General features: G+C 34.0%; 2 protein-coding genes across 2 annotated transcripts; both read right to left on the minus strand.

Annotated features, from left to right (window-relative positions):
• Positions 1-4,723: 4,723 nt before the first annotated feature.
• On the minus strand, positions 4,724-7,115 carry LOC116107383 (patatin-like protein 2). The gene is made up of 7 exons (XM_031393659.1): positions 6,901-7,115; positions 6,350-6,531; positions 6,033-6,219; positions 5,744-5,905; positions 5,325-5,627; positions 5,033-5,208; positions 4,724-4,909 (listed from the first exon to the last, which is right to left on the minus strand). The coding sequence occupies exons 1-7, from the start codon at positions 7,039-7,041 to the stop codon at positions 4,831-4,833; spliced, it is 1,230 nt and encodes a 409-aa protein (XP_031249519.1). The 5' UTR covers positions 7,042-7,115; the 3' UTR covers positions 4,724-4,830.
• Positions 7,116-8,946: 1,831 nt separating this feature from the next.
• LOC116106707 (patatin-like protein 2) lies at positions 8,947-25,274 on the minus strand. The gene is made up of 8 exons (XM_031393047.1): positions 25,120-25,274; positions 13,572-13,641; positions 10,462-10,643; positions 10,145-10,331; positions 9,856-10,017; positions 9,437-9,739; positions 9,146-9,321; positions 8,947-9,025 (listed from the first exon to the last, which is right to left on the minus strand). The coding sequence occupies exons 1-8, from the start codon at positions 25,272-25,274 to the stop codon at positions 8,947-8,949; spliced, it is 1,314 nt and encodes a 437-aa protein (XP_031248907.1).
• Positions 25,275-25,484: the final 210 nt, after the last annotated feature.

The following is a 25,484-nucleotide window of genomic DNA, read 5'->3' on the forward strand; positions in this document are numbered from 1 at the left end:
TTGTGATATGCCAATGAAAAGAGAAGAACGTTTTTACCTTCCTCTTATTTGCCCTTAGTTATGTGTTTATGATGTGTGCTAGTAGACAAGAAGAGCTTGGTGAAGTCCCTCCTTTTAGCATCAAAATGTTGATGTGATTTTTCACACCAACGAGAGGTACGCAAGCCTTTGGGAAGTTTGCGCAAATGACTCTATGAGAGAGCGAGAAATAGCAAGTATGATGGTGAACCTGTGGGTCTAATGAGATTCATTTGTGAAGTAAATGAAATACAAAACAGTAAATGCGTAGAAATAAATAGAGAAAACGAGAGCGATTTTTAAAGTGGTTCGGATGCACTGAGCAATTTTTATATCCACTGTTATTTTATTGATGTGTGTACAAGGAGAATTTGTTCTAGAAAGACTATTGCTATAGTGCTCTTGTGAAAATAAGATGATGTTTTTTAAGTTTGGGGTGGGAACTCCGTTTTTATAGTGTTCTAAGGGTGATCTTAGGTACAAAATAACCTCCATATATCGAGACACATGGCCAAAATGAGGTGTGAAAAACCTTCATGCATCATGACATGTGGCCAAGATGATATCATAGCTTGAAATCTTACTGGTAAAGTTTGAGGGAGTGACACATAGCAAGGTGATAATGCACTTTTGATCTTATCCTTGAAGTAAGTCTCTCATGGGTTTACACACAAGTCTAAGAGATTCGACACATGGGCTAAATCCACTCTACGTTGATTTACTACCCAACGGTATTAAATTAAAATTTTCAAAGCAGATTATAGAATAATTAAATTTTTAAAGGCTACCCCTGCCAATTTTAAAAGTTGCTTTCTTAAGCTACAGCAATCCTAAAAACACTCATTGTTGTTTTAATTATAAATGACCTATATGCCCGTCATCTATTAAACCTATTTGTGGATCACTAATATTGGGATGGTAATGTTAATTTCCAAAAATTAGGGGGTTTTAGTGGGAGTTAGAAATGGGTACTCAAATTCAAGTATTTATGGTACTTAAGTGAAAGTTTCCCTTAATAACCTGTAACTCAGACTCTAGAAAGGCAAGAATAATTCCCGGAATAATCCCTCTTATTCCACCTCCGTCGATACTGAGAACTGTAATGAGGTTTCCATGAGTTGGAGGTTTCATGGAAAATTTTGATTTTTCCATAATGTAATGAGAAAGAGTTGGGTGTGCTTAAGTCTTGCAAATCCAGCAATTTATAAACCACTTCTTCAAGCTTATCAAGTCTTGGTTACTCCTTGCTAAGGTATGTATGGACACTATGTACCATGTGGTAAAGATCATGACTTGAGTTGACACAAAACTTAGTGGTATTTCATTTAATGGATCTCGATGTGTGCACAAAATGATCATTATAGCTAGTGGGTTACATTACAACTGATGAAGATGAGCATTAATTCCCAGGAGTGGCAATATTCTTGGATGCTTTAGCCAAAAATATGGGAGAAATGTAGTTGAGCTCCTGACGAATTGTAGGTAGGAGAATTAGTTGAAGCAAAGCAATAATTCTAAATGGAAATGTGATAGCTTTTGTCTAGCAAATGGACTTCATAAATCATTCATATGAGTGAATACCTTACCCGTGTGGAAGTGGGTTAAATATCTAGTGATTTTTGTTAATGCTTTGTGCGTTTTATGAGTGACGAAATATGAACGTCATAATTGTGGCTAATCACTAAGATTACCACATTATTGTGATTGACAATCACCTAAAATCACTCAATCAATTAATTATTTGATTGAGTGTAATTACATTATTTTGTTTCCTTATTATATAGCTAAACTTTTGTATAAATAGGTTATATATTCACAAATCAAAATAATTCAATACGATACAATTGAATTCATCTAAAGATATCTCTCTGGCATACTCCTACCTTTTAGTTGTCTCTCTTGCACATGGCATCAGAGTTTCCAGGTTGAATCAGAAATGTTGGTGATTATGTCACAGTTTAAGCTTTGGTTGTTTGTCATTGGAAAATCTAATTGAGTATCTGTTTAAATTGTAGGGATAGAAAGAGAGGCTAACGAGCAAAAGTTGATTTAACATGGAAGCTCTACTACCATGTCATAATTGAGAGATGAGATTTGATACCATGTCAGAATTGAGAGGGCAAAAGAGGTAATTAAAAAGAGTCAGAGTAAGTATGCCCAGTGGATATCTTTGAGAATGCAAGAGAGACAATTGAAGAGAATTAAAGTATATTCAAGAGATATCTTTGAGAGGGAAGAATTGTACTCAATTAAATTGAATTGTTTGTATTGAGTTGTCATGAATTGTATATGTATATACCTATTTATACAAAAAGTGTGATAACTATTTAAGATAAAAAAAATATTACTATAATGATTCAATCTCTATAATAAAGGAAAAAGAATAATATTTAAAATATAATAGGAATAAGAATAATGTCACGTATTCACGTGCCAACAATGGGAAAATGTGCTTGCAATCAAGAATAATATCCTTTGTACATTCACATCAATATTCAATAATTTAGGGTGTGTTTGGCTTATTGTTTTTATCCATATTCCCAATCTTATTCTTCAAATGTTGTTTGGCACGTTATTCCCAAAACATTAGTCTAATTTTTTTAATTACTTTTAGACCCTATAAGTTTATTAATTTCATTAAATACCCCCCAGAAAAAAGTTTAAAAACTAACAAAAACACCCCCATCCACCAATACTTGCCAGATTCTTGCAACCACCACCGGTGGTAGTCGAAATCTATCACAACAGTCACACAACCACCAGAAGTGGCCGGTAATGGCCAGACGGCCAAAGAAATGGTCGTCGTCGTTGACTGTCAACGACGACCATATCTTTGGCTAATGGCCAAAGATGGCCTTTTCCGGCCTTGAAGGCCACATCCGGCCTTAGATCTGGCATTTTCTGACCAGATCCGTGGTGGATATGGCCGAAAAATGTCATATCGATCGAATACCTGCCAGATCCAACCGGTATGAGTGGTTATCCAATTTTCCACCCAGATTCTGACGGTGGTGGCAGGAATCTAACACTGCGGGTAATAGGGGTGTTTTTGTCATTTTATAATAGTTTAATATATTGGGGTGTTTATTAAATTAGCAAACCTTGGGGGTTTCTTCATAAATTTTTAAATTTTATCTCGTAATACTCTCTTATCCAAGTATCCAATACTATCCCTAAAATCTTACCCAAAATAATAAACGAAATGCACCCTTAATTACTTTCTAATCTCATCAACAGGGCAGACGATCCATGTAATTAATTAAGTTTGTAAGTATTGATTAAGACAAATGGCAAACTGATATCTTTTTGTTATTGATGATTGATAACGTGATCTAATGATAATGTAATTTCTCTCCTATCATAACATTTGTTTGTGTTATTGTCACTTGATTAAGAATGTAAGATGTTTTATTATCTTGCTGCTTTAATTTAGTTTCATGGATTAACGTAAAATACTGGGAAATGCAAAATAGAATTGCCAAGTCAAGGATTTTTCCAAAGCACAACCCAATGAAGTATGATAGCATGCATGACGTGGATTCTAATATCTTAGGACTAATTCAAATATAATCAACTTTTTCGTTGATTAGTCAACGTAATCTCATTTATCAAAGCCATGCTTACACATTCATGGGAGAGAATCTTGATTTTATCAAATATATCACAATTTTGATTTATGGTGTTGGAGCTTTGTGTTTGTATTTCACACTCTGGTGATGAGTGAGTAGAGGTGGGAGTTTTGGCACGTTTGTGTATTTGGCTGGGTGGGATTGGAAATCACTAGAAAACGTGACGGCATATCATATGCAACACAAAAACAAGAATATGCAAGTAGACAAACTAAAACGAATGAATGGACGGCTGTTACCTCAACCCATCATTAATTGAAAAAAATATCCCATAGAGAAATTTTTTTATAATTATACAGAAAATTATAACATGTGCGCAGCAACCCATTTAAAAAAAAAAAAAAGAAATCTGAATACTTGGATTTCAATCTAAGATCAAGCAGAATCATAATTTGTTTTTAAGATTTGGTTTGTGGGGAATAAGACTTTGGAGTTTCAGTGTGAAGGGATTAAATTAAGATACTTAATGTAGTATTTTATTTAGTTAATAATAGATGAATGAATTGTAGTGTTTATCCGTATCCTTGAGAATCTGATACTGAATCCTTTCTTCATAATATTTCCTTTTTAATATTTACACTTTTAATAATAGCTCAAATAACTAAGACCAAGTTAGTGTTAATCATAAAAAGATCTCTAATGATCTCTATCATCTTCCTCACTTAATCATGTAAGTAAAATTAGTTTGTGGTATTTAAGCATCAAAATCTATTCCTACAACTATATGCATTTTTATGTCACAATTATATTAGAGTAATACTATAATTACACAATATTTATTACATCATGATGTGACATATATCACAGTCACACAAAATTTTAATTATTTTAAATTTTAATATTATAATAGAATTTGTGTGGTTGTGGCATATGTTACATCATGATGTAATAAAAATAGTATAAAAAAGTACTGTAAATATCACATTACTCATTATATAATACTATTATTCTAAATTAGATGATTAAGTTTACAATAGGGATTTAATAACGCAACAAAAGCATGCTCAGTTACACGCTTATAGAAGTCAATATTAATGTTGATTATTTTAGACAGAAATAAAGAATTAAATATTGTGATTTCTACTTTATATATAGGAGACTACTAAATGATTGATCGAATCTTGATATGCTTTCTCTTCTACTGTGCAGTTGCTCATATGTATATGCTTTTATCTGCAACAAATCAAGTTACAACTTCCTTGTTGGTTTTCGGTGATTTGGTCTCTCGAAGTCTCCTCTCTTCAGAAAGTAGTTTTGCAAATCTGGGTAGAATATAATTTGTTAGTATGGATAATGCATTGACAAAAACAATAATAATAAAGAAATTAATCAAACCCAAATTATATGCAGCTGACTAAAAGATGTGGTTCTTTTTCTGATCATACTTTCTCAGAGCCTCCGCGTTAGTTCCACCACTTTTAACTGGTTCAGACAATCCCGTCTCTAAGTTCACCCTGGAAACTGGTTTCTTCAATAGCCTTTCACTTATTTGCACAAGCTTATCCAAGTTTTCCTCTGTGGCAATGTCGATTGAAGAATCTTTTCTATTCATTGTATCATCCTGATATAGTGTTAATTAAAAAGTTTAGTGATCATGCATCTCAGTAGATTCAAAAGCTTAATATATAGAAAGGAATCAAATTAGCTGGGTTTATATATATATATATATAAACGTACTTGAATTCTGAGATAGTTTTTTTCAGAATGAAGTGCTCGGAACACCACAGAAATATGGAAATCAACCATATCAGCGCTTGCTTGAGTGAACACATCCACTAATGGAACAGAACCACCATGAAGTAACCAACCCAATGTACCCCATTTGGCTGCCTTTTCGGCGTTGTATTTCTGCTCTATCGTTGGTGAGCCGGTGCCTATTGAGATCACTAGAAAGCGGCCATAGTCCATGGGCTTAATTGGAAAGAAATCAGGATTTTCATCAAATATTTGTTTGGTCACTTGGGTTATTGCTACTAAAGCCTGTAATTTTGTGCCAACAAGTAAAACTTAGCTGTGGATTATAATAATTTTATTTTAATTTAATTTTTTTGTTTATTTTCACAAAGCACTTCCACAGAAATTACCATGCAACATACCGGATTGTTTGCAGCTACACCACCATCAATAAGATGAAAATCTCGAATGGTTCCCTCATGATCTTTGTTCTCGAAGCAGTGAGAAGGAAGGTATGTTGGGGCTGCTGAAGTGCTGATGCATATGTCAGCCAGCGAAGCATCCAAATACGGAGATCTTTTAACCTGTATATAAGTTGGATTTCTAACCAAAAACTTTTTTCGAAATGGAATCTCCAATACTTTTCATCATTAATTATAGAACGCGAAACTGAAGAAGTTCTAGAGAGAGTGGGTAAAGAGAGATATATACCTCATAAGTAGAGAAAATGGTTGGCTGCAAACGTTTGATATCAAAAGTTGGAATTACAACATGGCTCAGGGCGTTATGCAATTTAGTCTCTCCTAGTTTAGCCCTTACCAACCAGTTGAAGTATTTCCCGTCATATTTGGGTCCTGTAAATGATCTCAACATCTTTCTAATTGACCCCCATATACCCCTGCAATTAAACGAGACTAATGAGTTATAATCTAGACTAAGTTAAGTGTAATAGCATGGCAATATTTTCATTATTTATGTGAAGCTATAACAAAAAAGAAAAGAAAGAAACTAGCAGTTACAAGAATTACCTCTCTTGGGGGAAGATTTTTGGGCAGTGGTCGAGATAAAATTGTTTGATATCCTTGGCAGCAAATAGAGGTCGATTATTTTCATTTGGAGCTGTCAGCATGGCAGTTATAAGGCCACCGGTGCTGGTCCCTGCAATCAAATCAAAGTAGTCTGCAAGTCTGGCATCTTCGCCATCCAGCTCCTGCGTTCACAGAATTTATGCCAAATTGTAGTTAGTGTTCCTCTAAGTTCTGAATCGATCTCAGACACAGTCACAAAATGTATATATGCACACTCCGACATAGCATGGTTAAGGTCCATATATAATTCCTATCTAGCTTATTATAATTGAGATTAATCTTTCAGTACAGTTTACATGAATGCTTGATCATTAAGTAGTTATGATCACTGAGAAACTAACCATAGCATATTTTATGATGGCAAATAAATAGCCTATTATGAGTAAATAAAATAGGTCCATATATAAGTACTGAAAGTGATCTACGTATAAAAAGCTGTAGACAGAGAGTGTTGTATGTATATTCATGGATACGCATGATTCAACGAAAACCTGAAGTTGTGATTCAAGGAAAGCAATTATAGTAGCAGGGATAATCCCTCTTACACCACCACCATCGATACTGAGAATAGTGATCAAATTCCCATAAGTTGGGGCCTGGATGGGAAGAAGGGAAGATGTTATTCTGTGCATCTCAAAACTTGTAATGAAAATAGCTAATATATCTCAGTAATAAGGAACAACTAAAGGTGAAGAAGATACACTAAAAGTTGAAGTTAATTTGATGGAACATTTTGATCAATTAACAAGCTATTTATAGGATTCATTTACTGTTCAATCGATTAAGAGGTATTTACATGTTTGGTAATTTCTTGAAGACACAGAATTTTCTTGCGTGAGAATTGTTCATAACTCGTTCCATGCATGCCCATGGCACAAATCTTATAAAGCTTGATAAGTATGCCTGCGTTAAAAATCAACAGAAACGTGTGTAATCTTAAGTATGGGGATAAGCCATGAATCACATCATTTTAATTTCTATCTCATTACTTATAAAATTATATACAATTGTGTGTCTGACATCATTGCTTTACTAGATGAATATACTAATGATGTAATATAACAATTATAATATAAAATGCTTTTTTCACTAGAACTCTTTTTCATTGTCTTAGCTTAACCTACAAGTGCGTGAGGGGCACGATTCATTTTCATTAGATTTGCAAGGTAATGGAGCCGCCGAATCATGAAAACTGGCCTAAACAACGCATGGCCGTACACTGATTGGTTAAATTTTTAGTGTAGAGGCACGGACAATATTTCTTTGGGACTGATGAGCTGTTAAAAATTTAGGTTTCTTTTCTCTTAAAAGAAAATTTGTGCATGGTGTTAATCTTGAGTTTTTTATTCACTGATCCTCAGAAGCGCAACATAAAAACCGCCACTTTCACGTAAACTGGTTGACTACAGTCAGTATAACTTTTCGTGTAATTAAAGTAATTTATTACTATAAAAAATATTATAATTTAATAGGGATATAAAAACATAAATTACTGATTTGATTTCTTATTTTAATTAAGATTTCAATTTATTAGTCATTCTTGCAATTAGACAAGAAAATAAAAAAAAAATCATAAAAATGATAATACAAAAATACAAAACGTTTCGTATTAAAAAGCTCTTAACATATTTTGAGAAGCTGAAAATATTTTAGTTTCAACAAGAAGGTATACATACTAATGAGTTATTATGTACTTATAAGTAAAAAGATGTGTTAGCAACTCTAAAACATAAATCATTATCTCAAACAACTTTAAATAAATATTTTATTTTATCTTAAACTTTTAATGTAACATAATTTTTTTATTTTTTTTGGCAATACACATATAATTATTACTATAGGCAACTTTCATAAGACAGAAATTAGAAAAATCATAACTTATTACGATGTAAAATTTATTCTTATTTATAACTATCTTAAGTTGGAATTAGAATTTTTTATGACTGTATGGGTCAAAAATCATATTGGGCCTAACAAGGTCCAATAACGAAATAATCATATTACGGCCCAGTGCCTTAACCCAATTCCAGATTATTTTTGAATGAATTAAATAACTATGAATTTACATCGCTTAAACGATTTAAAGTTTAAACATATCACTTAAGAGGTAAGTTTATAAATAAGCTTACATCGCTTATATTGCTTAAATAAATTTTCATTTAGTAAAGAGTTTCAAACTTCATACCTATTTAATTACTTCCAAACTTGAAATGGTATTTTAATTAAATTTTTCATTTTTATGTAACAATTATATAATACTATTATTCTAAATTACAAGTCCTATTATTAAAATTACCTATCAAGTTTATAATAGGTATCTGATAACGCAACAAAAACCTGTTCAGTTATACGCTTATAGAAGTCAATATTCGAAAATAATATTAATGGTGATTATTTTATATAGAAATAAAGAATTACATATTGTGATTTCTACTTTATATATAGGAGACAACTGAATAATTAATCGAATCTTGATATGCTTTCTCTTCTAGCGTGCAGTTTCTCAATTATATGTATAAGATTTTATCTGCAACAAATCAAGTTACAAATTCCTTGTTGGTTTTTGGTGATTTGGTCTCTCGGAGTCTCCTCTCTTCAGAAAGTAGTTTTGCAAATCTGTAGAATATAATTTGTTAGTATGGTTAATACATTGAAAACACAATAATAATGAAGAAATTAGTCAAACCCAAATTATATGCAGCTAACTAAAAGATGTAGTTCTTTTTCTGATCATACTTTCTCAGAGCCTCCGCGTTAGTTCCACCATTTTCAATTGGTTCAGACAATCCCGTCTCTAAATTCACCCTAGAAACCGGTTTCTTCAATAGCCTTTCACTTATTTGCACAAGCTTGTCCAAGTTTTCCTTTGTGGCAATGTCGACTGAAGAATCTTTTCCATTCATTGAATCATCCTGATATAGTGTCAATTAAAAAGTTTAGTGATAATGCATCTCAGTAGATTCAAAAGCTTAATATAATTAAAGAAAGGAATCAAATTAGCTGGGATTTATATATATATAAACGTACTTGAATTCTGAGATAGTTTTTTTCAGAATGAAGTGCTCGGAACACCACAGAAATATGGAAATCAACCATATCAGCGCTTGCTTGAGTGAACACATCCACTAATGGAACAGAACCACCATGAAGTAACCAACCCAATGTACCCCATTTGGCTGCCTTTTCGGCGTTGTATTTCTGCTCTATCGTTGGTGAGCCAGTGCCTATTGAGATCACTAGAAAGCGGCCATAGTCCATGGGCTTAATTGGAAAGAAATCAGGATTTTCATCAAATATTTGTTTGGTCACTTGGGTTATTGCTACTAAAGCCTGTAATTTTGTGCCAACAAGTAAAACTTAGCTGTGGATTATAATAATTTTATTTTAATTTAATTTTTTTGTTTATTTTCACAAAGCACTTCCACAGAAATTACCATGCAACATACCGGATTGTTTGCAGCTACACCACCATCAATAAGATGAAAATCTCGAATGGTTCCCTCATGATCTTTGTTCTCGAAGCAGTGAGAAGGAAGGTATGTTGGGGCTGCTGAAGTGCTGATGCATATGTCAGCCAGCGAAGCATCCAAATACGGAGATCTTTTAACCTGTATATAAGTTGGATTTCTAACCAAAAACTTTTTTCGAAATGGAATCTCCAATACTTTTCATCATTAATTATAGAACGCGAAACTGAAGAAGTTCTAGAGAGAGTGGGTAAAGAGAGATATATACCTCATAAGTAGAGAAAATGGTTGGCTGCAAACGTTTGATATCAAAAGTTGGAATTACAACATGGCTCAGGGCGTTATGCAATTTAGTCTCTCCTAGTTTAGCCCTTACCAACCAGTTGAAGTATTTCCCGTCATATTTGGGTCCTGTAAATGATCTCAACATCTTTCTAATTGACCCCCATATACCCCTGCAATTAAACGAGACTAATGAGTTATAATCTAGACTAAGTTAAGTGTAATAGCATGGCAATATTTTCATTATTTATGTGAAGCTATAACAAAAAAGAAAAGAAAGAAACTAGCAGTTACAAGAATTACCTCTCTTGGGGGAAGATTTTTGGGCAGTGGTCGAGATAAAATTGTTTGATATCCTTGGCAGCAAATAGAGGTCGATTATTTTCATTTGGAGCTGTCAGCATGGCAGTTATAAGGCCACCGGTGCTGGTCCCTGCAATCAAATCAAAGTAGTCTGCAAGTCTGGCATCTTCGCCATCCAGCTCCTGCGTTCACAGAATTTATGCCAAATTGTAGTTAGTGTTACTCTAAGTTCTGAATCGATCTCAGATACAGTCACAAAATGTGTATGAAACTCATGACTGATGCTAACTCCTGACCTCAACTCAAATCAAAATCAAACAGATAAATTATTTCTGCTTGAATTTATATATATGGTTAAATCTTCTTTTGCTTTTAGAAAATAATTTCCTTGTTCTGTCACCGGGTCTATTAGATTATTTCTTGCATTTTGTTAATGCTTTGTATAACAACAAATGCATGAATAATATTTCAAGTGATAGGAAAGACATAGAATTTTGTGCTTCAAAACTGTACTGTTCCATAATATGGTTTGACCTTCTTTCCTGATGGAAATCATTAGTCATATTAACCTAAGATCAACCCAAGTATTTTTGGCTTCATATTCTTTCTTCGGAAGAACCCCTTTCAATTGGAAAGTGATTTTTAGCATCCATGAAATTGATGACACCTCTACTATATTTAAAATATATATATAACTTTAAAACCCATTTAATACTTAAAATAAACATCTAAATTAGGATTTTTGTTTATGCTCTTTTTTCCCAATTTTAATTTAATTAGGATTTTTGTTTACACCTCTTTTCCTTAATTTCAAACTTATTTAGTTTAGATTCATCTCTCACCGTAGCTTTAGTAATATATTTTTATCAAATAAAGAAATACTTGAAATTAAAAAAAAAAAAAAAGTTATATTGATTTAGAAGATTTAGAGTTAGGGTGGTTTATGATTAAAGATTAAATTAAGAATTAAAACAAAAATATATAATAGAGTGTCATGGTATTTATAAATTATTATGTCATTTTAAATCATTTTCATTGAGGTTAAAATTGTAAAAACAAAAAAATATTTAAAAGTGGCGATTATTGATCAATTTGATGGGGGCTAAAAATCACTTTCCCTTTTAATTGGCACCAAAACTCTTTTCTGCATTAATTGCCTTATTAATTTCACATGGAAACTCCAAAATCACCCCTACAGCCTCCAACTTATGGAAACCTGATAACTGTTCTCAGCATTGATGGAGGTGGAATCAGAGGGGTTATCCCGGCAACTATCCTTGCCTTCTTGGAGTCCGAGCTTCAGGTAAAAATGCTCTACAGGTGAAACTTTTATAATTTTATTTATTTATTTTTTAATTCTAACTAGAAAATGTTTTGTTATAAACAGAAACTGGATGGTGAGGAAGCAAGACTTGCGGACTACTTTGATGTGATTGCTGGAACTAGCACAGGTGGCCTCGTAACCGCAATGCTAACAGCCCCAAATGAACAAAAACCGTCCTTTGTTTGCTGCCAAAGATATCAAGGACATCTATCTAAACCATTGCCCCCAAATCTTCCTCCAACAGAGGTATCATCGTGAACTTAAATATGAATAAAGAAAGGAAAGGATGCTAAGTCATCGATAGTTTGTACATCAATGACTTATTTTCTCATCATACTTACTAAAGAAGTATATACTACTTTTGTACGATGTTTTCTATAACAATTAGTATTAGTATATATACCTAATTTTTGGTCATGATACAGGTAAACCTAAAATCATTACTAATTTTTGTATATATATATTTGTTTATATGCAGATTTGCAGAAATTCTCTCCAAAGAGAAGCGAACTCGTGACCTAAAATCACCGCAAATTTAATGTAAACAATATTATTGTTCGACTAGTTATATCATTTTTTTTTTAATTAGTCAAATAAACTAGAGTTATTTTTTATTCTATTTAGAATAAAAATTCAAACGAGATGGTCTATGCAATTTATTCATTCTTTTGTTAATCAACTTGAATACATAATGTTATAGTGCAAAGTTCATAAAAGTGTATGCTGTTATATCATGAGATACCGGTATCTAATTATTGTAAATTGGTAAAGCCTTTTCTTTTATATATATATATCCGCCATGCTCGGGCCAACGCGTGGACATAGCTTGACCCAGAATAAGCTCAACAACAATGATTGATTGATTCAGCATAAGCTCGTCGAGCCGAAGCTCGACCTAGAACAAGCTAGTCGCAGAAAGTTCAAGAAATCATTCAATCAACCTCTAGATTATTTCAGATCCAAGATATTACAAGAATGATTGGATCAACTGTGATCACTGCGCAATCATAGCGCTCAATCGCAAGAATATCGAAATTGCGATTTAGATCAATTGCAATCCCCTTAATTTTGCTATTTTCTTTGTATCAATCTTGTATATAAACCCCCTCAAACGATGAGTAAGGGGTTACGAATTTCACATAGGAACTATATTGTAAGCTCTCATAGCAAATACAAAAATAGTGGATGTAGGCCTTAGAGTTTAACCTCGCCAAACTACTTTAAAACTCTCATTGTTTTTATTTTATTGCATTCTTTTATATACATTGCTAATTATTCTTAATCATGTACACATCAGTTCCGATCCTGGCAAGGTCGATCTGATTTTGCTGGTTGGTGCAGATTTCTGTAACAACATTTTGGCGCTCGAATGGGGGCCCTCTGCCAATATCTCAAAGATTCTGGCAAACGTTCACCGCAATTTACTTGTCTTAGGATCAAAATGGTGTTCACTAGATCAGGAACTACCATCGGAAATCACGAGAATGTGGAAACCACCCATCAGGAGATGCAACAGCAGAATACTGGGCACCGACCACCCGTGCCGCCAGCTCAGCATGCTGCAAACAACTAGGGGGTCGAGACGTCAAACCCTGAGAATGGCCAACTGATAGAAATGATCAGGACAATGGTTGCAGAAACGGTGCAATAGAACGTGGCTGAGCTGAGGAACCAACAACCAATTGCCCAGAACCTTGACCAGCCACGCTTCACCAACGCCACCTCAATAGGTATGAATTCTATAGGTGGACAGTCCGCTTTGTCACTGCCAAGGGGCAATCAACACCTCCAATCTCGTAAGCAGCACTCCAAGCACGAGCGTGAGACCCGCGGGCAAACAAACCCCGGGAGGCGATCAGGGAAGCAGTTGCTGAGGGAAAGCCAAGGCGACGGACGAACACAACCAAGAACCTTGACGGTATCCCCAGCGTCAGCGTGTCAGTTTTAACCCATGCCCAAGACTAGATCGATCTTCACAGGCTTGCGAAGCGAGCCATGTGCGACAATATGGCAATGACCGACGTTTCGGTTATTGTTAGGAAACGATCTAACCCATGACAGTAGAAAAACAAAAATAAAACAGAGATCGATTCCATTTTAAGCCAAGATCAGGATACAAATGTTATAGATAATATGTTAAATCAAATATTCTATAGTAATATGAACAATTAGAGTAAAGATAAGAGTTCATACGCATATTTGGAGGCTCCTTCAAACTTGTCTCTGACTGGGTTCACTACCGATTGAAAGTAGAATCGAACCAGCGGTAGTCCACACGAAAATAACCCGAAGAGCTAGAGAGGGATTTGCTAGATCCTCTTTAGCCTCAAAAATCAAGAACAAGAATCAAATGAATTTGATTCATACAAAGTAAAGTAGCGTGGGGTAGAGAGTGGGCTGGAGCTTTTCAATGAATATGATATAAAATGACTTAAATGAAAAATATTCTTTAATTCATAGAACACATGCACTTATATAGTGCATGTGAAACCCTATTCCACTTAGGAATAGGCTTAGACACCAACCCAAATAGCCCCTATGTCCAAACATCCCCATTCAGATATTTTAATTTTAATTATTATTATTTCAATTAAATTAAATTAATATATATAAAATATATTAACCTTTAACAATAAAAATAATTCATTTAAATATATGCGTACACATATTTAAATATAATCTCACTTATTTAATTTTAATATCAAATTAAATAAAAACAACAATCTCAGCAAATTTAATTGTACTGTGAGATTACCAAAATACCGTTTCGCCTAAAAAAAAGAAAACGCCATTCTCACAGATTGATTATTAAATTATCTTCTATGTGTGTGACCCATAGGCTCCTCATCATACCGCAGTGTGTAATATCGCGATCAACACCAATTAATCGTCTCATTACACACAAACCAAGATTGGCCCCTAGCAAGGCATCATGGCCACCCGATAGATTCGGATTCAGTGAAGTAGCTACCTGTCAATGATATGGTTACCGTACAATCAAATCCTTTCATCATCTGTTATCTCATCGAGACTGTGGCACAAAAATAGTGTCAACCTCAGTTACTCTCGATATATTTGTATTCAGTTACCTAACCAATGACCGGAATAATGAATTAGATTGAGCAACAACTTAATCCCACTGTGATCACATATTTACTGTCATTGTCATTAATTGAATTACCCCGTGAGATAACTTCTCCCGTACCCGGGAGTGATGAATTCTCTGTCGATCCACCATAGTCTTGATACACTCCTCGATACAGTCAATCACTACCGTATTGACAGCTCTGAATAGAACTGTGTTGGGCTAGTGTCAAACTATACCAATCGGTGCACAAGGCGCTTCGGTGATCTCAAGTCTAAGGATCACATATATGCACCACCATTTGTTAGATGATTTGTTCTATAGACACTAAGGTTACCATCCATATGGAATCTTCTGGTGGGTCAGTCCAGTGAACTTGCCTATAGCAAGCACCTTTGTGTTGAACCAGGTTGTCACCAAACAATCTTGACAAGTGAGATCAGTCACTGCCTTTCGATAAGGTTGTTCAACACTATGATAGCCTTACCGTATTATTTGTGCCCTTGATTAGATCAATACTAGGGCTACAGACGTTTCTAGAATGGCCATCATATGTGCTTATGGGGTTCTCACTATCAAGATTTGAAACACTTGATACCTTCGTCATGGTTCTACCATTCTAAGGATATATATCAATACATCCAACTATGGTTTACATGATATAGTAGATAATGCATTTTATTGATTAATAAACATTATTACAAAGAGTCAATTCCATAATAATTGATTGGCTCTAGGGCACCTACTCCAATAGTTATGACTGACATCGTGAGCAACGCACTGACGAGCATGATAGCACCTACCAACCTAGCCATCATGACTAGAGATGGGTGTTTGCCCTGGCCTCGTGGGGATCCGGCCCGACCCGGCCCAAATGGGGTGGGGAATCCCAAAAAATTTGGGGAAATTTGGAGTATTTTTGGGAGAATATTTGTTTGTAAGTGTAGTAGGAAGTTTCTGCAGTTCTCATGGTTATGATATAGTTGAAGTTTGCAGAAAAGTTTGCTCTGTGTGTAGAAGTATTTTGCTTCTAATGCAGTTGAAGTTTATAGTGTTTTTAGAGCAGAAGTTTTTGTTTGAAATGCAGTTGAAGTTTGTGCAGAAAAAGTTTGCAGAACTAGTTGTTAATGCAGTTGAAGTTTGGAGTGTTTTTGGGAGAATATTTGTTTGTAATGCAGTTGAAGTTTGTGTAGAAAAAGTTTACAAAACTAGTTGTTAATGCAGTTGAAGTTTGGAGTGTTTTTGGGAGAATATTTGTTTGTAAGTGCAGCAGGAAGTTTCTACAGTTCTCATGGTTGTGATATAGTTGAAGTTTGCAGAAAAAGTTTGTAGAAAAGTTTGCAGTGTGTGTAGAAGTATTTTGCTTGTAATGCAGTTGAAGTTTGTGCAGAAAAAGTTTGCAGAACTATTTGTTAATGCAGTTGAAGTTTGGAGTTTTTTTGTTTTTTTTTTTGTTTTTGTTTTTGTAAGGGCAACAGGAAGTTTCTGCAGTTTCCATGTTTGTGATATAGTAGGAATTTGCAGTAGGAGATATGGCTTGAAGTTTCTGCAGTAGGAAATATGTTTTTGTTTTTGTTTTTTTTTTTTTTGTGATGAAAAATGGAATAGGAAGTCTCTGCACTCCTCATGTTTGAGGCTTTGGCTTACAGGAAGATATTGACCAAAGAGAGATTAGCTGAGTTAGTTTAGTGGCTTTGACTTACAGGAAGATATTGGAAACAAGTATAATTTCTGCAAAGATTAGAAGTTAAGAAGGGTTGTTTTTGTAAAGAAATAAAATTGTCACCACACGGTGCGTTTTGTAAGCTTTTGTATCAGACTATATAAAGTCTTCTGTAACTAATATTGTAAAAATGAATTTTTAATAACAGAACAAGAAACATGATCTTTCTCTTTTCTCTTTCGATTCATTCATTTCTTTTTATTTTCTTTTCAAATCCGCCACTAATCTTTCAGGGGATAGGGCCAAGGATGGTCCTCAAAGAAATCCCCACACCCGGGGATGGGGATAGTGCAATCGCCGCCCTGCCCCGCTTTTTTGAGAATTTTATGTATTTTTTTGTTCCCTTTGCGAGATTGTATATAAAGTTAGAGTTTAAATCATAGTTTTTAAGTAATGTATCTAAATTTATGATATTTACTTTTATAATACTTTCTAATATTTGTATTAAATTTATAGAAAAATAATTTAAACGAGGGAGTCTAATAACTAAATATATGTATTATTACTTTGTTATATGTATTATTACTTTGTGAATTTCACAAAATAATAATTTGTGGCTCAAAAATAAATTTGATTAGATTAATACAATTTACCAAACCAATATATTATGAGGTTTATGTTGCAATGGATGATTTGAGTACATTATGAGGTTTATGTCGCAACCTGAAAGATGTTTATATTTTATTGTTTTGAAATCCATGAGCATGTTCTAATTTTTGTCAAGAAATTGTTGTTATTCACCATATCCATATCAATTCTCAGCGAAATTTTCTTTTAGGTATTTATTTTATGAACTTTAGGAGATGAGACTATTTTAGTGGAACATTACAATGCCTCAGCAACATAAAGCATCAGAAAGTGGAATCTGAATTCCTCTATTTAATACTATATAGAAAATGTGTCACTAACTTAATAACAATTAAATTAGTTTATTTTGGTAGTTATGTATTGCTTTTTAAATCTTAATTTAAAATTTACAAGAAATTGTTGATTTTATATTTTCTTACCTTAAATTATGCCTTTTTAATGAATTAACTACTGAAATTAAGCAGTTAAATTGTCAAATAGTACCTACCAATGTGCTAGTTTCTCACAATTAAAATAATTTAATATTATTGTCGTGACAACATGCGGAAAGTTTTGATCTATACGGGCAAAAATCCCTGCACAAAAAAACCTCATTAGGGGGATAAATCCCCATGGGGGAAATTCCTCTCGAAGCCCCGTTATCATGTCGGGCCAAGACGGGGATGGGAGTGATTCCATCCCCACAGGCCGAGGATGGTCATGAGAAAAATCCCGGCCACAGGGACGGGCTGGGGACAGTCATAGGAGTGGGTAACGAGGACGAAGATAGGGAATGGGGTCCTCGGCCCGCGCCCATCCATAATCATGACCGGAGGAGCTTCTCAAGCAACAGACTTGCGAACTCATTTGCTCGAGGTACAACTTAACAAAAGCAACCAAGGCAACCAAAGTGAAGATTTAGATCGCATACAAAAGATGCTCAACGATCTAAAAGCTTACCAGAACAACTTGGCGGAGGAAATAGTAAGTTCCCCCTTTACGGAAGAAGTTCGCCAAATCCCGCTCCCACAAAAGGCTTAGGGCGACAGAGAGCAACATCTTGCGAGTTACAAAGGCCACTTTTTTATGATGTAAATCAACCTACTAGTCTTCTGCAAATATTAAGATAACATTCTTCAACTTTTCTCAAATCTCAAGTATTTCTATCTCAGAAAGCTATGTCATTAATCAATTTCATGATAATGAGTTTTTACAGTAACTATGGTTGCCAAACTAGTAAAAAAAACACGAGGTTGACTTGACTAGTAGATATTGTGGTCCATCAAGAGCTCAAGACTCGTAAGTCAAACAGTGATCCAGCTCCAGTGGCTGCTGGCTTCTATAGGTTGTACTTTATCTTTGCTCTCAGTTCCATTTTTAATTGATTTCTGTTGGCTTTTTCAATTTAATGTATAGCCCTCTATTAATATTACGTTAAATGCATTTTCAAGAGTACAGCCAAGCATCCTCTCTGTGTAGTAACATAACATTGCATTTTGGGAAAAAGAACTGAAAGATGACAGTAGCGATCGATCGTTGTACGACAACGGACATGGGGTAGTTGTGATACTTAAAGAGAAGGAGCCATTTTAAACAGTCATTCTTCTTCCATTTTAACCATACATTCCACCCCTTAGACCATCTCCAACCCATTGCACCAATTTGGTGCAAAATTGCACCAAATTGGTGCAAAATTTGGTGCAAAACACTATTCCATCTCCAACCCACAACACCAAATATTGCACCAAAAAGAATATTTCCTAGAATATTCTTTTTTTTCTTTTATTGTAATAATCAACAATTAATCTATTTCACTCATTATTTTTGTATATATTAATTAAATATTAGGAATGATATTTTTATTAAATAATAATTATTTTGAAAATTATACTAATTTAATAGAATTAAGCATTTATTTAATCAAATAAACATTACATTTAATATAGAAAAACATTATAGAAAAACATTACATCTAATATAAAATGATACAAAAAAAAAAAAAAAAGAGCAATTAAGAATTATGCAAAAAAGAGCTCAACAACAAGGTCAAGGATCTCAAAATAACTCAAGTTCTTTTCAATATTTTGATGATCTTACTGGATCCGGAACTAATCTACCGGAATACTAAATTGTTATTTTAGTTTATGTTGTATTTTCTTTTAATTTTAGTGTTTTTAAATTAGTGTTAATTTTTATTTTGAGTTATTGTAGTTTAATATTTGCATTGAATAAAGTTCTATTTTTAATTTTTCTATCATTTTTTAAATTATATCATTATTATAAATAATAATCAAATTAAATTAAATACAAATACTCAAATTTGGTATAATTTTTGGTGTAAAATTTAATACCCAAATTAATTTAACAAAATTTAAAAAAAAACCAAAATTAAAAAAAAAAAAAATTGCTACAGTACCGCGCCATTTTGGCGCAGTGCTACAGTGCTGCGCCAAATTTGGCGCAGCACTGTAGCACTGCACCAAAATGGTGCAGTGTTTAGCGTGGGTTGAAGTGCCAATCCACGCCAATTTGGTATTTTTTGCACCATTTTAGCGTGGGTTGGAGATGCCCTTACAATTTCATCAGTAAAACAAGATTCGGCAAAAGAAAATTAAGCTCTTGCAATTTGCACAGATCTTCAGCAGATTAATAATGAATTTGACAAAAAAATTAACAGATTCTTTCTTGGTTATGGTTAATGAAAGGTATTCTCTGCATATATTTATTAATTTAAAGTAAGATTAAGTAGCTAACAATCAAACACACTTATATACGGTAGTTGGCTTTCTGAAGAAAAACGCTGCTGTATGGAGCTACCACCATTAATTAAGTTGAAAATTGTCGGTGACATTTCCAGAGAATTATAGGTAAGACTGTGATGAGGGTGTAGTTAGTTAGGTTAGAACATTTCTTTCAAGCTACCTAATGGCTATTTTTTGAGTTTGTTTTTCATCAATCACCATTAGCTTTAAGAGGCTCTGTGTGCTACACTAAATATACCGATTGAGTGGATTTTGAGCTGACTCGTTAATTAATTCAAGAATATTAGAAAATTAATTTTCTATTAAAATATTAATTTTGGTTCATAAAAGGCAGCGTGTCAAATATTAAAAATAATTAATGCTAAATAACAGGTCAACTAGGGCGTCGATTACTTGTGCAAGTTGATCCTATGCGCATTGACGCAGTTTTAAATTTAATTTTCAGATTTATATATATGAAAGTCATTACAAGGATCATATGTGTCTTTATGGTTACGTTTTATCGAGCTTATGAATCGATCAAGAGTAACTTAATCTTATCTTATATTGTAATCAAAGATATATCTTAGATGATTGAGTGTATATGTATATGATAATGTCAAAACTTAATCTTTTGACTATGTATTATTAATTAATTCATTTGAACTTGTTTTAGGCATGCCTGATAAGAAGTTTATAAAGACATTCCAATATTCACTATATACTATATTGTAGACGTAAAAATCTATCTGTACGGAAGGAGAGACTGATCCTGTGAGGTTGAGGCTACTAGCGATCTGCTGTATCTGCACACGTAAAGAAACACACGTGAAGCGACGGAAAACACCGGGGTGGTATTTGCCGTAGGTACTCCGACGCTCAAGTCAGTAAGATTGAAAAAGGCTGATTTAGTGAAGGCTAGGGAGTAGAGAGGTTACCAGAAGTCTAGTCGGGGACTGTGACTATGACTATGATGTGAAGTTCTCAAGCTAGAACTTCGGGGTCTGTAGGTGTAGTGTAATTTGCCCTGTGAGAAGGATGACCTCTGTTTAAATAGTGACCGTTTGGTCTCCCACTCCTGGTGGAATTGGGAGTTCCCGTAGCAATCCGTTTCCTCTAGGGATATATCCTTTGATCTGCTTATCCTTGCGTGAAAGGGAGTCCAAGTATGACTCTGACACGGACCTTGGAGGAGTTGGGGTTGCAGTGGGCTACTTTACCAGTGTTCAAACAGGAATGTGATCTGTAGGTGACCATGGGCTCTGAATTAGTTCATAGATTCAGGAAGTGAATTGGCTTGTGTCCGGATGGTTTGGGCCGACTGTACCTCGTATCAAATGGGCCTAATCTGGTGAGTTTTAGATTGGACCGCATCAGGATTGGGCCTGGTCTTTTCCTCATTATCAGTCCCGTTTCCCTATTTGGGCGAATGACGATTTTTGGCCCTAACATATATATAACTCGAAGTACGGAAATTGACTGCAATCTTCAATAAACACATTTACATACGAGAGAAAATTCTATCATATATAACCAATAGATCTAACTATTTTTGACCGTAGATGTGGCCAAAAATGACTATATCTGTGCACGGCCGCTAGTAGTGGTGGCCAGATCCTGCCACCAGTCATGCATAATATTTTTCAAGTTCATGGGTATTTTCTCTTAAAAACTTTATATATAAGGATAAAATAGTCTTTGAATTTTTTTGTAATTTTTTTTCAAAACAAGGGTATTATTGTCCAAAATTTTAATAGTTAAGTATAAAATTGTAGCAAAATTAAGATTATCAAATAATCTTAAAATACTTTAAAAAAATGAAGGTAATTAGATTATCTTATATATTGTTAATAGTAATTACTATTGGTTTTGAAAGATTACTAAAGTATTATATTACTTAATAATCAAACGTGATAATCAAGTAATATAAAATGACATTATTTCAATATTGGGAGATTACCCCAACCAAACACACCTTGAGAGTTTTCTTTGGAGCTTATCCCATCGAACAGGGGCGGCCTGGTCACTTTCCATGCATGGTCTGAAAACAGGCAATTTAATATATGTGATTAAATTAGTATCATTGTTTTCTCTTGGTACACTGTTCATATCCTGTAGTTTCCCACTTTGAAACAAGTAGTGTGTTCGACAATGTATAATTTATGCAAATAATATAAAAAGAATTTGCTCAATAGAAACATAGAAAAACCAGTGTCTGGCATTTCGGTTTTAAGGGGTTAGAATAAAAAGAATTGCACGTGGATTAAACTTAACGGACTATGAAAATATATATATAGTAAAATCTCTCTATAGTCATAATGGTGAGACTAACTAATTTTATTACTATAAAGAGGTTATAACTTAATGGAGGTGTAGTTATAAAAATTATAGTTTTGATTTCTTATTTTATAATTTATGTTTTAGTAGTACAGTATTAGGATTTCAATTCATATTTTAGTAATATTAAGATTTCAATTCAGCGCTTCAATTGCCTACTTTTGAAACGGATAAAAGATCGTTTCTTAGAACCAAGAAAAATAAGTGTCATTGATGGAACTGTAAATGTAGTTGATGCATGGTCAATTGATGTAAAGCCACAGACAATTGTCCATGGTTTTAAGCACTGCAAAATTAGGACCACTAATGTCAATGAATTGTAAGTTACAAATGAAGTGGATGAGGAGAATAAAAGAGTCATTATAGAATTGAGTGATCAGATTTAGGCATGACAATGTTCCCCCAAATTCCGGGGATCCATCTCGTCTCGCCCCATATGGGGTGGGGAAGCCTTGGTTTTTTCGGGGATAGGGGCGGGGGTGGAGGTGTTTTAATCCCCATCCTCGGGGATGGGGCGGGGGTGGGTGATGCCTTTCCCTCGCCCCGCCCCGTCCCGCCTCGTATATAATATATAAAATTAAAAATTATATATATACACACTTATGCTTTTCACTAATACCTATATATTTCACCTAATTACACAATTATCCTACCTATATAAACCCATATTTTCCCAATTTCCCTCACCCTAAAAAATTGAACAAGAACAAACCCTAACCCATAGTTATGTATAATTAATTATGTTTAAACGATTAATTTAAGTGTTTGTTATGTGGACGAGAATTAACTATTGTGTTTGGTAATGCTCAAATTAATTTATGTTTATGTAAAATTAACGGGGTGAGGATGAACCTCTAACATTCCCCTTTGGGTCGAGAAAGGGGAATTCCTGTCATCCCCATAATAGGGATGGGGCGGGGGTGGGGAGTGATTTTGAGGGCCGAGATGGGTACGGTGAATGAGATCCCCGCCCCATTGCCATGCCTAATCAGATTTGACAACTTCACTTTACTACACTAATCGAATGGATATTAATGTCTTCTTTGATTATCCAAATGAGCAATAAATCGTGTATGCTTTAACCAAAGGAGAAATCATTGTTGCAATTGGACAAGAAGAGAAATGAAATAATCCTAAGGATAATAGTACGGAAATACAAAAAGTCTTGTGCCATGAAGCTCTAAATATGTTGAAGAAACTAAAAATATTTTGGCTTTAACAAGAAGATATCCATACTAACGAGCTATTACGTACTTGTATGGTAAAAGATGTGATAATAACTTTAAAGCATAAATCATTGTCCCAAACAATTTTAAATAAATATTTTATTTCATTTTAAACCTGTAATTTTACATAACATATTTTTTTTTGTAATATACAGATAATTATTACTATGTAGAGGCAACTTTCCTTAAGGTGAGAATTAGAAAAATTATAACTTATTACAATGTATAGTTATTTATAACTATCCCAAATTGAGACTAGAATTTTTTATGACTTTATAGAGTTTATTTTATATATATATATAACGTTTACTTGTTTGTGTTTAATGTTTATGTCCTGATACTAAGCGTTTGTTTGGTTACCAACAGAAACTGGACGGTGAGGAAGCAAGACTTACAGGTTATTTTGATGTAATTGCAGGGACTAGCACTGGCGGCCTGGTGACCACCATGTAACAACCCCAAATGAGCAGAACCGCCCTCTATTTGCTGCCAATTAGGATATCGAGGACTTCTATCTAATTCACTGCCCTAAATTTTTTCCCCAAGATAGGTAAAAATCTTGGCTAACTCTACAAAATTTATTTGTGCAGATTAGCGGACGTACTTTCCAAGGAGAAGTGGGTTCGTGTCTTCGTGATATGAGGTCAAACTCATGGAAGGGTTGCAAACTTGAAATATTAACAATTATTTAATCGATGTCAAACAATTTAGACGCCTGGGAGATGATTTCTCGGATTTTTCTTTCTTCATTCACAGGAATTGATTAAAATAATTTGAATGTTATGCAATTTATTCAGTCATTCGTTTAATTTGAAAAAAATATCGTTATACACGAAGGCATGATATGTTAATTGGTGCCTTGGCTCAGAACCGTTACTTATAATTAAAGCAAGGTTTAGGAAGATTTATTATGAAATTCAAATTTCCAAAAAAGTATTTTTGATGAATTTTAAAACCAACGTGATTTGTGTATAGTTGATTGAATTACTAAAATCTCATTATATATAAATAAAGATATCCTTAAATAATTATAATGAACCTATATAGATGGTCCATTTTATGAGATTTGAGAATTAAATAGGAAGACGCAACATGTCATTTATGGTGACAGGACTTGTGCCAACTTAATTAACCTTCCATCATCTATGATTTCCTAATTTGAACGGCAAGCCATCTATTGCACATTTGTACCAAACAAGCAAAACATACCATTCTGCTAAATGTGAACGGCATGTCGTTTATGAGATTGGGATATAAAAGCAACATCTTGCAAGTTACAAAGGCCACTTTTTTATGATGTAAATCAATCTACTAGTGAACTGCAAATATTAAGATAACATTCTTACAGTTGTATATTTGGTAGTTATAGGTTGCATTTAATTTCCAGGATTATAGGGATCACACTGATATTGTATCCTAATATCGATTCATCACATACCTAGTTTAGAACACTGCAAGTGTGAATATATATATATATATTCTTTTTCTTTATGAAGAAGACAAGTAGAATATTCATTCTTAATACTTGTTACATGGTATTAGAGCTAATAAAAGGTCATTAGGGTTTGAGTTTCAAATTGAGAACACCATTTTAGAGTGAGATTTGTTCAATACCGCCACCCTAGGAAGATTCAGAAGCCGCCGATCGGCAAAACCTTGAGTTCCGGCAATTAGAATCTTCGCGCGTGAGCCCTACACGCCACTCGAAGCTCCGATCACCAGTACCACGAGCCAGCGCGTGAGCACGCGTCCACCGTTGACGTCTCCTCCGGTTCTCTTCGTCTACTTCGCCAGCACTTGTACAACACATTTTTGTGCTGGGCTTTGGTAATATCTTACTGGTTACTATTGTTCTTCGTTTGTTTATTGGACTTTTGCTGTGCTTTGGTCTCTGGTTGATTGTGGCTATTGATTGATTTGGTGTGTCGCTGAAGTTTGGTTAATTTGCTTTGTTTTAACCGTTTGTTGGTGTGCATTGGGATTATTGTTTGTTTAAGACATGTCTGATACAAAGCCAGTG

Source organism: Pistacia vera, unplaced genomic scaffold, assembly GCF_008641045.1.
Source record: "Pistacia vera cultivar Batoury unplaced genomic scaffold, PisVer_v2 Contig117, whole genome shotgun sequence".
NCBI lineage: Eukaryota > Viridiplantae > Streptophyta > Magnoliopsida > Sapindales > Anacardiaceae > Pistacia > Pistacia vera.